The following is a 13,300-nucleotide window of genomic DNA, read 5'->3' on the forward strand; positions in this document are numbered from 1 at the left end:
AATACCCATTCCACTGTTATCTTACTGAGAGCAAAAGTCACAGGCACGATGTTTAAAGCAATAGGCAACATACAAAACTAAAATAAAAGCAATGGGTCGTCTTTGCAGAAGTTTAAAAAAGCTTTTGTAATGACCAGAACGGAATTAAGACCCAAATGTGTCGCTCTAACCACGTTTATTGATTGAAAGAGTAAGGGCAGCGCCCGCTATCCGGTGCTCGCTGGACGCAGGAAGCAAGCTGCTCCCACAATCGGATCGTGATCCTAATACGGAAGTGGATCTTCTGGAGCGGGAGATGGCGGTGTCAAGGACGGGAAAAACAGGTCGATAGCCGGGACAGAAGAATTAAAACGTGGTCGGGATCAAAATAGGGTCGTAAGCCGGGACGGGAGAGCAAACATGGTCGGGGTTAAAAACAGGTCGTAGCCGGAGACAAACGGGGAGATCAGGAACGGACAGGTGGAAAAACAGGTGCAAAAAGCGGGACCGACGGGAGTCGGAGTCAAAAATGCTTGCCTGGTAGAAACAGAGGTTCGCTGATAGACTGACAACAGGCGAGTGAAAGGACTAAGCTTAAAAAGGACTTGGAACCAATCAGGAAGCCTGCAGCGGCTGGCGCTAAGCGAGCGGGCACAGGTGATCCAAATCAGTCATCATGACAGCTTTAGCTCCTTTCTATTTGAGATATGAAATCCAACAGCAAAGTTTTACTGCAATGTTCAGGAAAATGTTTTCATATAAAAAAGAAAAAGCAGTAAGACTTTTAATTCATCAAAACAATCATTTAAATAAGTGTATGTGTCTGTTACTTCCCAGTCTGCATGTGTTTCCCCGAGGTAAATAGACTGTAGTGGAAATGAACTCAATTATTTTTTTGCTTCTTACAAATACTCATCCATCCATTATCTGCACCACTTGTCCTCAGTAGGGTCGCGGGGATGCTGGACCCCATCCCAGCTATCTTCGGGCAGTGGGCAGGAGACACCCTGAACTGGTTGCCAGCCAGTCGCAGGGCACACAGGGACACACAATTTGCTCGCTCATTCACACCTAGGGATAATTTGGACCGGTCAATTAACCTAACTTGCATGTTTTTGGAATGTGGGAGGAAACTGGAGTGCAACATGCAAACTCCACACAGGAGGTTCGATCTCACTGCGCCGCCGTGCTTCCCTACAAACACACAGTTGAGATTAAAATCTAGTACAAAAAAAACAAGAAAAACTATACTGAGGAAAATAACCTTAATAATAGATTTATTATCAAATCTCACATCCCTGAATCATCATTTTATTGTTAGCCTCGAAAGGGCACATTTTTTATGCTTTTAATTTACTAATCTGGCCTCTGCGAAGAGGCTTTTTCAACCATGTGGCCCGCAAGCTAAAATGAGTGTGACAACTTTGGTCTATGTTTTAAGCCGGTTTCAAATAATTGTAATCCTGATAGTTGCATTTGTTCAGTTTTTTTAGTCATACGGATTAAAGATATAGTTAATGCCCGAACTTCTGCAATCCTTTTTTATCAAAATTATATCTGACATGGTACCATACGGTAAGGGAACAGTGGTGCACTGCAAACAGTGATGGGTACCTTACTGAAAAATAGTAATTAGTTAACAGTTATTAGGGACTTAATTCATAACTCTGTTAACCCCCGTACTACTGACACTAAAAGTACCACAGAACCCTAAAACTATCAACCAGGGAGTTTGCATTTTCTCCCTGTGCCTGCGTGGGTTTCCTCTATGCATTCCGGTTTCCTCCCACATTCTAAAGACATGCATAACGAGGAGATCTGTGACTTAGAATTGTCCCTATTAATGAGTGTGTGAACGGCTGTATGTCTCCATGTGCCCTGCGACTGGCGAGCAACCAGTTCAGGGTGTCCACCGCAGAATGCCAACTGCCCGAAGATAGCTGGGATGGGCTCCCCCACAGCCCTGGTGAGCATAAGTGTTCCAGAAAATGGATGAAGGATGTTTTGAAAAGGTTTGAAATAATAGCATCATAACTGTTCCACAGCCAAATGACTTTTTACTGTGTCTATATCATGGTACTACAAAACTTTTTTTCAGCCTTCTTGGGCGACTTGAAAGAATTTGTAGTTTTGTAAGGATTCTCTATTCTTGAAAACAGTTTTCTATGGCTGACAGGGACATTTCTTTCATTTACATATGGACAACCTGCCACAGAAGGCTTTCAGTCACTTTAGGAACGGCCTACAATTTTGCAAAGACAGTGAAACTGGCAGTTAAATAGTGGTTGACAGATAATCAGGCAAATTTGCACTATTTAGTGGGTAGCACCTGAAAGTGTTCTCTACTTTTGATCAGTGCATTTGGGTAAAATAGTTTTTTTGTTGAAATACCTTTTCCATTTTGTGAGAACGTGTTGTAGTAGAATGGTATAGACATAACAAAATTTCCTTAAACTGTGGATCAGTAAAGATGGTATTATTTCAAAATTATTCAATTTGTTTTAAGTTGTTGATTCTATAACAGCAGAATCATTTTGATCTCCAGTGTACATGTGTATTGTCATGGTATTTCTATGATTTTTATCTGGTGGGCCAGATTACAAAGCCTGACGGGCTGCATGTAGGTCGCAGGCTGTAGTTTGCCCACCCAAACCCCACGGTGTCCCCTGCCTACGGCCCAATGTCAACCGGAGTGGGTTCCTCCAACCTGGGACCCTAGTGAGGATAATCATTAGGAAATTGAATGATTGTGTGAAGAAGCAAAGGATACCGATTCAAAGTGTTACTTGCCAATTCATAGTCTACACATTGGATGTTTGCTTAGCACTTGTAAATTCCCAACTCGTACGGCAAAGCTTGTTATCTCCCGAGACATATAGAAAGCGCAGTTTATAATCCAGCATCACTGTCGGACAAATGTTGTAACCTCATTTACGCGGTATACCATTTTACCTCAAGCCAGCCGGAGACCATTATCGGAAAATGAGGGTTAATGTCCTGCTGAGTTGTGCAGTGAGAAATTGGATATTCTTGAATGTTGGAAATTCAAGTTGATCTTTGGCAGAGTTGTTTAAACTTTCTGGCTTCGAAACAAATGCAAACACCTGCAAGAAATATTTTCATGTTTGAACTTCTCTTTCTGGCTTCCGAAGAACTTGCTTGTAAACCACATACATATTTTAGAAGCAATGCTTCCGGGTATATCATATCTATCTATCTATATATATATATATATATATATATATATATATATATATATATATATATATATATATATATATATATATATATATATATATATATATATACTGGACTGTCTCAGAAAATTAGAATATTGTGATAAAGTTCTTTATTTTCTGTAATGCAATTAAAAAAACAAAAATGTCATACATTCTGGATTCATTACACATCAACTGAACTATTTCAAGCCTTTTATTATTTTAATATTGCTGAATTTGGCTTACAGCTTAAGAAAACTCAAAAATCCTATCTCAAAATATTAGAATATCATGAAAAAGTATACAAGTAGGCTATTCAACTAATCACCTGAATCATCTAATTAACTCGAAACACCTTGCGAGGGTTTCCTGAGCCTTAAAAACACTCAGCTTGGTTCAGTAAACTAAATCACAAGTATGGGGAAGACTGCTGATCTGACTGCTGTCCAGAGGACCATCATTGATACCCTCCATCAGGAGGGTAAGACACAAAAAGAAATTTCTCAAAGAGCAGGCTGTTCATAGAGTGCAGTTTCAAAGCATATCCACAAAAAGTCTGTTGGAAGGGAAAAATGTGGCCGGAAACGCTGCACAACCAAGAGAGATGACCGCAGCCTTAACAAAATTGTGAAGAAGAGCCGCTTCCAGAATTTGAGGGAGCTTCAAAGACAGTGGGCTGAAGCTGGAGTCCAGGTATCAAAAGCCACAGTTCACAGACGTGTCCGGGAAATGGGCTACAATAGCCATATTCCCATGGTCAAGCCACTTCTGAACTCAAGACAACGGAAGAAGCGTCTGACTTGGGCTATGGAGAAGAAGCACTGGACAGTTGCAGAGTGGTCCAAAGTCCTCTTTTCAGACGAAAGCAAGTTTGGCATTTCATTTGGAAGTCAAGGCGCCAGAGTCTGGAGAAAGGCTGGAGAAGAGCAAAATCCAAGTTGCTTGAAATCCAGTGTGAAGTTCCCACAGTCAGCAATGGTTTGGGGAGCCATGTCAGCTGCTGGTGTTGGTCCACTGTGTTTCATCAAGTCCAGAGTAAATGCAACTGTGTACCAAGAGATTTTAGAGCACTACATGCTTCCATCTGCTGAAAAGCTCTATGGAGATGAGGATTTCATTTTCCAGCATGATCTGGCACCTGCCCACAGTGCCAAAACCACCGGTAACTGGTGCACTGACCATGGCATCACTGTCCTTGATTGGCCTGCTAATTCCCCTGACCTGAACCCCATCGAGAATTTGTGGGGTATAGTTAAGAAGAAGATGAAAGACACCAGACCTACAAATGCAAATGAGCTGAAGGCCGCTATCGAAGCATCCTGGGCATCAATAACACCTCAGCAATGCCACAGGCTGATTGCCTCCATGCCACGCCGGATTGATGCAGTAATCCGTGCAAAAGGATTCCCAACCAAGTACTGAGTGCATCAATGGACATTTTCAAATGTTTGATTTAGTTTTGCTGTTATAAAATTATTTTTTTTACTTGGTCTGAGGAAGTATTCTAATATTTTGAGATATGATTTTTGAGTTTTTTTCAGCTGTAAGCCAAAATCAGCAATATTCAAATAATAAAAGGCTTGAAATAGTTCAGTTGGTGTGTAATGAATCCAGAATGTATGACATTTTTGTTTTTTTAATTGCATTACAGAAAATAAAGAACTTTATCACAATATTCTAATTTTCTGAGACAGTCCAGTATATGGGGAGAGAGAGAGAGAGAAAGAGAGAGAGATATGTATACAGTATATATATATATATATATATATATATATATATATATATATATATATATATATATATATATACCCTCGCCATTTGGGCTGGGAGATACATCCAAGTAAATACTTTGCTGTATCGTAGTATCGATACTACAATCTGTTATACTTTTTTGCTTGGAAATTTCATTAAATAATTGATCCCTCGCTTTCGAGTTTGTTTTATATTAACAAAAACACAGAACGATGATGTTAAGCACCAATTTAAAAAAAAAAATACAATTTAAACTTTAAAAATGTATAAAATAAAATGAATTATTTCTATTAAGTCAAGTCAAGTCAAGTCATTTTTATTTGTATAGCCCTAAATCACGAAGAGTCTCAAAGGGCTTCACAGATTATTACACTATAATACACAGACTATTTTTCAGCCGACGAGAAGAGTAGGTTATTCATATGCTATGGAGTAGAAGTGAGTTTTAAGTTTAGATTTAAACATTTCCACTGAGGTTGCAGACCGGATCTCAGGGTGAAGAGCATTCCACTGCACCGGTGCCCGGATGGAGAACGCTCTCGAACCAGCAGAACACGCTTTAAAGGGAACCACCTCTTCGACCTGCTGCCCTCTGGCAGATGCTACAGGTCACACAAAACAAAAACAAACAGACTCAGTTTCTTCCCCAGAGCCATCGCCACCCTGAATACACACTGCACAAAAAAACTGAAGGAATACCAATGCAAACACACTACCTCACACAGATGTAAAATTGTATTCATGACTATGCTTACTTTGCACAATCTTGCCTATTTACACTACTGTTTATTCCACTACAACGATCCCCTGTAAGTAAACACCCAATGTAAATATCTTCTGCTTTTACGTGCCCATACTTTCTTGTGGAAATATTTTGTGTTCGTATGTATCCAAATTATTTTTCCTTTTTTTTTAAATCTTTTATCTTTACAGTCTAAATGTGTAACTGGAGTGCAACATCCAATTTTGTTGTCACAATATGTTTAACACATTTTGTAACAATAGAAATAAAGATATATTTTTTTCTATTCTATTCTCCTACAATAACATTACAGAGCAGACGTCAAGAGAGTCAAACAAAAAAAATCAATGTAACGAAGAGGCCCTTTTGGCTCTGTTGGCATAGTGACGACGGCTTTACGGGTTTTTGTTCAGGAACAGTAGCGTGTTTACATTTTTGGTTGCAGATTGTTGCCCACTGCAGGAAGAGCTCTTTTCCAGGTTGTTGGCGTTGTTACAGTAGAAGACAACACAAATGACACCTGGCCTAGTCCTTTTCTGTTGTTGAAAAAAGGAAGGGTGAAGTATCAATCCCTTGACAAAAACATCAATCCAATCAAAGTACTTGCTCAGTATCGATCATATCGATATTTGGATTGATCCGCCCACTCCTACTCGCCATATCGGGTTTGACTTTCGTGTCCCTGGATTAGTTCCACAGAGTTTTAAGAGCGCCACCATTCTCAAACCAATCCGAGAACTTTCTTCTGTTTCCTGGGCGCTCTTTAGAACAGTTTTAATTCATCTCAAGTGAAAAAAACAAACAACCACTTATACATGGCATTTGCGAGCAGTCTAAACGTGGGTGCCAGGCATGAGTGACCTCATTTCGTAAATAGACGTTGTTTCTTAATTTGATTTTTGACATTAAATAAAGGATGTATTATAAGCCGCTCCGAGTATAATTTTTTAAGGGAAAAGCCATTTTGTGCACCCATAAGTTGCACCTGACCATAAGCTGCATTTGCCCACATTGAAACATGAAATATTTACCGTATTTTCACAGTTATAAGGCGCACCAGGTTATAAGGCGCATCCCCCCAAAATATTGTTTTTGTCCTTTATTTTCCATAAATAAGGCGCACCGGACTATAAGGCGCTACAGTATGAACGTCAACAAAACAGTTAGATGGTTCAGTCAAACTCATTAACCCCTTAACATTCCAACGACTCGCAAAGAAGCAAATACGTGTTTATTCCAAAACACACAATAATGCCGAGATAAATAGAAATCCGCCTTAAACATTACTAATTCGTTGTATGTTGCTTCTTGTAATGCAAAGTCAAAAAAATAATCCCCTCATGCTCATCAATATCTTGAAAAAAAGTTTAAAAAAACCTTGAGCAGATTTACAAAAACACTTTATAATGTGTCCATGTTTTCCAAAGAAGTTTAATTTCACTGATTTGAATGTGGACCAAAAGGCAAGGTGTCTTGATAAGTAACTACAGTATAGCCCACCTGATAAGGATTTTTAGGCGGATTTGGTTGCCGAATTTTGTCAGCAATAAAAAACAAAAACAACATCTTGCGTTGTTTATGAAATAGATATAAGGACGTCGATTTGAACTGTTTTACAATATTTTGTCTGTCAGTGTTTCATTTAAAATCAAACCGAGATTTGTCAAGTGAAAAGATTCCACCACTCAATCTTTAGTAGATTAATACCTCAAATAAATAAAATTAAACAGAAATCAGTGCACTCTGAAATGTGAATTAGTACAAATATCCCGTATCAATTATGAACATTAATTATAGGCCATACAAACAATTAAAGTTTCCAAGTGATTAATTGTAATGGGAAGAACTTCCTGCAACTGTTAATGTAAGCTACATATTACCATCGTTTTTAACCCAACACATGATGGCTAGAGCCCTGCGACTGGCTGGCAACTGGTTCAGGGTGTCCCCTGCCCACTGCCCAAAGATAGCTGGGATGGGCTCCAGAACCCCCCGCGACCCTACTGAGGATAAGCGGTATAGATAATGGATGGATGGATGGATGATGGCTTGATACATGCACGTGCAAGATAAAAATTTGCATATATAAATCGCAGATATACTTGTGGCTCAGCAAAATACATGATTCACACCGGATTGCTTTAATTAATTGGCACTGGAGAAATTGGGTATGATTTGTGGTTCTTCTTGTGAATGTTAGAGTTTTGTCACTGTGCTCAGCGTAAATATATCTGGCATTAGAGTACCTGTGCATTTGGTTGAAATATAAGTATTATGTGTCGACTATTTCATTCTTAGAAAATATTAATTCAGTTTTGCTTGTTCTGTGTCCTTTCCAAAAGGTTCGGGCATCCTCCACGATTGTCACTTCACGTCACTGATTTAACGTCCACATGGCCCAAAAGCTGTCAGTCATTGCCCTTGTTGGGCTGGTCACACTCCAGTCTTTGCTGGCTGGCGCCCCCCAAGAGCCCAGCCTGGGCGGCTCAGTGTTGGCGGTCTCTACCAATAAAACTGATTGCAGCAAGGCGGAGGAGTGCTCACCCGGTGTCATGCTGCCTGTATGGGAACCCATGAACCCATCTTTTGGTGACAAAGTGGCCCGAGCAACGGTGTACTTTGTAGCTCTTGTGTACATGTTCCTGGGAGTGTCCATCATCGCCGACCGCTTCATGGCATCTATCGAGGTGATTACCTCGCAGGAGAAGGAGATCACAATCAAGAAGCCCAACGGAGAGACCAGCACCACTACAGTGCGCATCTGGAACGAGACGGTATCCAACCTCACCCTCATGGCTCTGGGCTCTTCAGCTCCGGAGATCCTTCTGTCAGTCATTGAGGTAGTAGGCCACGGCTTTGATGCTGGCACCCTCGGACCCTCCACCATTGTAGGCTCGGCCGCCTTCAACATGTTCGTCATTATCGGGATTTGCGTTTGGGTAGTCCCCGACGGAGAGGTCAGGAAGGTCAAGCACCTGCGAGTGTTCTTCGTCACTGCCTCTTGGAGCATCTTCGCCTACATATGGCTCTATCTGATTTTGTCTGTCATCTCGCCCGGCGTCGTGCAGGTGTGGGAAGCCCTGCTAACCTTCTTTTTTTTCCCAATCTGCGTGGTTTTTGCCTGGGTTGCTGACCGTCGGCTACTTTTCTACAAGTACGTGTACAAGCGCTACAGGACGGGCAAGCAGCGTGGGATGATCATCGAGACCGAGGGCGATCGGCCCCTTCCTTCTAAGGTATACCCGTCGCTCATAATCGTCTTCAAAGCTTCTCTTGCATGTATAGACTTTATAGGTGTATCTTAAAAGTCTGGTCCTGCTTTGCTTTACTGGTTGTCTTTTTTATTGTCATCTCCAGGCAACCCTTAGTTTGGTGTCTTTCCTGTCAGTGATGTTTGTTACATATGTCACACTTGGTTCCATTAAAGATGACGTTACACATGAGAAACTAAACAAAAGTCAAACAATAAAAGGCCGGGGAAGACAAGGGGAAGCATAATCCTCTTTACATTTGCAATGAAAGCTGTTTGGTGGCTTGCTGTTGGAGTTATATATAAATACATACTAGGATGGCAAGACCTGCTATGTTGCCAGATTATGATTCATCCAAATCCTTCTGAATGTTTACATTTTTTATGGTGTACTGTCCACGTGCCAACAGACCAATAAACCAACCAACTAACAAAAATATTGCGTTCATTTCAAACCTCTCATCTCATTAGCCGTACCGCTTATCCTCATTAGGTTTGCGGGGGGGCTGGAGCCCATCCCAGCCATCTCCGGGCAGTGGGCAGGGGACACCCTGAACTGGTTGCCAGCCAATCGCAGGCAAGCATCATTCCAAACCATTTTGCTTATTTTGTGACAATCGAATGTGAGTAGTGGATTGGGTCAGGAATGTTCAAAAGGATCATTATTTTTTTATCATTTTTAAATTAACTATTTTAGACTGTAATTTGCAAGGTCATTATGCTTTTTTAAACATGTATCCTCCATAGATTGATTTGAATAAACTTATCAATACCTAAAATGTGACACTACCTTTCAAAATATAAGTAATAAAAGACTATCAATATATTTCCAAGTGGATTTGGTCCAATTTGATACAGCTTTATTCTATTTTTAAAGACGACTCTCCGCTTCCAACTAGGTATACCAGTCGTTGGGTGATTACTCCTAGTGGACAGTACAGGAGCTTAACACATATTTGGGTCTGGATTCGAACTTCCGGCTTAATTTATTGTAGTGCTCCTGGACGTTTTTCTAGTGCGTTTGTAATAGTGAATATGTAAAATAGTGTAATAATTCTATATTATTATTTAGCAAATACGTAGTAATTGTGTTAGTAGTTTCTGCTATCTTCCACTATCATGTCAGGTTTAGTTTTGTTTGGACTTTTTGTTGTTTTGTGACCACTTATTGGTTCGTTACTTAATACCTCATTTTGCTATTAAATATCATTCTTCTTTCTGAGCACACCTGCATTTAATCCGCCTTCTCTGCATTTGGGTGCACGTGCAAAACATAAAAATTAGCATTTTAAAAATTGGCACAACTGTGTGCCTCTATGTATAGCGTTAGCTCAGTTTTAATTGATATAATATACCGTAAATTCCGGACTACAGAGCGCACCCGATTATAAGCCGCACCCACCACATTTTCAGAGGAAAAATGATTTTGTACTTACACTAGCCGCACCTGTATATAAGCCGCATGCGCCCACATTAAAAGGATGTATCACAAACACAAAATTAACCCAGACCGGACTGCAAGTCTCATCTCATCAGCTGCACAGCTTATCCTCAGTAGGGTTGCGAGGGACTGCAAGTCCCGCGATTAAAACTAAATGTCCTTCATTAAAGTACACAGTCCAAAAATCACAGCCGGCAAAATGAACAGAAAATGATACCGGTACTTAAGGTTTAATGATACCAGTACTTAAGGTTTGATGCAGACCTGCAGAGTCCGGGTCCCGTTGAAAGTAATCCAAGGAAAAAAGTGTATATTTCCAAAGGTAAGGGTGGGAAAAATATATATCCACTATTGTTCGCCGTGTCCACAAACACTCACCTTTACCGGTCCCCACATCCCGTCACCCCGCGTTTTTCTTTTTAATTGGCCCGTGCAAGACATATCAGAATAAGTGTCCAAAATAAATACAAATATATACATTACAAAAATATACAGTTGCAAATACATATTATACATGGTTACACATATTTACAAAGAAAGACGATACACCGAGAGAGTTTTCAAAGCTTTAATAATAATAATAATACAAGTTTCATCCCAAACTGTGCCTGACAGGGCAGTTAATGGTAGCAACACACTACAACACGCTCGCGACACAGTAAACGGGTCTGTTAAAAAAACATACCGTACTTGTAAAAATCACGGTAAACCGTCCTCATCTTCCTCCTTAGAACTGAAGCCATCAAAGTCGTCTTCCTCAGTGTCGGAAAGAAATAATGTAATATAGACATCGTCCCACGCTCCTGCAGCCGGACTCGCACTCTCATTGTCGCTGGAACTTTCATCCACTCCTGATTCTGTGCCCTCCTCTCCGGCACGCAGCAGACCGGCTTTTCGTAACCCGTTGGTTATTGTGGATTTTTTGATGCTGCCCCACTCTGTCAGGATCCACTGGCAGACTTGCTAAAAAGTTGCCTTTCGCGTGCGGCCAGTTTTAGTGAAGTTCCAGTCTTCCTCGGCGCATATATTCCACCGGTCTAAATCTTACCTTTTGTACTCGAGCGCCGCTGGCGGCCGTTAGAAAAATTACATAAATTGGCAGCATCACTGAATAAGCCGCAGGGTTGAAATTTTGGGGAAAAAGTAGCGGATTATAGTCCGGAATTTACGGTATGAGTAATTGAGTAAAGCTGTTCATATTCAGTAAAGTATCTCAATAGTATAATATAATTATTTTCAGTCAAGTCATGAACAAACATTAAATGGTATTTATTAGAGGTGTGACAAAATGCTTTGGTCACGATTCAACTGTATCATGATGTTACGGTACCTTTTCGATTTATATCATGATGCTTGATAATTGCCATTCGATAGAATTGATGATTGCAATTTAGTTTTCATTCCTAAAAAACAATTTACTTAAATCATACACTGGGACAATAAATCACGAATGATGTTCAAACAATGAACATGAGTCTGTGTCAGTCAGTCTGGAAGCTGACATTTACTGTATTTCATCAGAGACAAGGAGAACCTAACATGTACACTGTGCAACAGGTTTACAGCCACAGTCATTAAATAAAATGACAACACAAACTATGTCCTGTCAGGATCTTGTTTAAAGTTAACACTATAAGATGTTAAAATGAAATAGAGCCTCTAAAAGCAAAGAAACAAGTGTAAGCTGTCAAAATCCTTCAGATCCTTCAAATTTTACAATTCTTTTTCGAAACCCTGTGCTGCAGGTAAACATTGCTGTCCGCGGCTATGTTTTAAGGTAATAAAATACTGCCACTAAAATGGGGATAGCCAACCCGAGAGCCGCTTGTCGTGCATGTTTTTGAAGTTTCTCTGCTCCAATACAGGGGATACCAATCACCTGGATCATTATCAAGCTCCCACACAGCTTGCATCACCTGTGTTGGAGAAGAGAAACCTCCCAAACATGCAGGACATGTGGCTCTCAAAGAATGGGTTTGCCACCCTTTTAAAAGAAAGCAGCTGAACTGTGAGCTTTGAAATTAAAGTGCTTGAAAATCAAGTTTTACAGAATCCTGGATTGCAGATAAACATCAAGAATTAAAACCTACTACTAACCTACTAGCTAATGTTGATTTCAGGGTAATGTTGCAAAAGATGTTTGGTCATGTTCGTTGAGTTACCGCTGTTGGGATATGGGTTTGTGACAGACAGTTTTGTTCTTGTCTAGTTTTGTCTTCCCCGGTAACTGTATAAAAACCGAAATGTGTCCATACTTTGTGTCATGTACGGTAATTGATTGTGCCTGCGCGGCAGACGCGTTGTTACGGTACACAGGGAGACCGCGTGGTATCTGGAGATATGTTTGTAAACTAGCAAAGATGCTATATCGTGTTCTGTAAATAAACAAGTTCATGTTGGGTTTAAAGAGGACTCCGTCCATCTTTTACATGGTGTCAGAAGTCTGAAAGGATCCAGATAAGGAGACAAGTCATAATGGCCAAGTTTAATCCTCCATCGAACTTTGCTTTCGAGAAACCGTCAGAATGGCCGGACTGGAGGCAGCGTTTCGAGCGCTACAGAATCGCTACGAAACTAAACAAAGACGATGGACAAGTTCAAGTAAGCTGCTTGATATACGCAATGGGAAGCGAGGCGGAGAATGTGTTCAAGTCTTTTGTTTTTGCTAATGACGATGAAGAGGATAATTATGACGATGTGCTGAAGAAGTTTGATGACTACTTCGTTCCGCGGAGGAATATCATCCACGAACGCGTGTGTTTTCATCAGCGTTTCCAGAAGCCTGGGAAGAGGGCAGAAAGCTTCATAAGGGCTTTATATAAACTATCAGAACACTGATTTCGGCACGAGCTGTGAAGAAAACATCTGAGACCGGATAGTTATTGGAATATTGGACAAGGAAGTGTCGCGTAAGCTAC

The 13,300-nt window shown here is 40.5% G+C and overlaps 1 protein-coding gene across 2 annotated transcripts in view; it reads left to right on the top strand.

The window, feature by feature from the left end:
• Window positions 1–13,300, top strand: part of slc8a1b (solute carrier family 8 member 1b) — a 213,727-nt gene that overhangs the window by 31,196 nt on the left and 169,231 nt on the right. For both annotated transcript variants that reach the window (XM_088351428.1, XM_088351429.1), the window contains exon 2: window positions 8,034–8,927. In XM_088351428.1, coding sequence (XP_088207554.1) covers window positions 8,085–8,927 — 843 coding nt within the window. In that variant the 5' untranslated portion in view covers window positions 8,034–8,084. The remainder of the gene's footprint in view (window positions 1–8,033; window positions 8,928–13,300) is intronic.

Source organism: Urocampus carinirostris, chromosome 13 (genome assembly GCF_059441175.1).
Source record: "Urocampus carinirostris isolate Australia breed hairy pipefish chromosome 13, RoL_Ucar_1.0, whole genome shotgun sequence".
Taxonomy (NCBI): Eukaryota; Metazoa; Chordata; class Actinopteri; order Syngnathiformes; family Syngnathidae; genus Urocampus; species Urocampus carinirostris.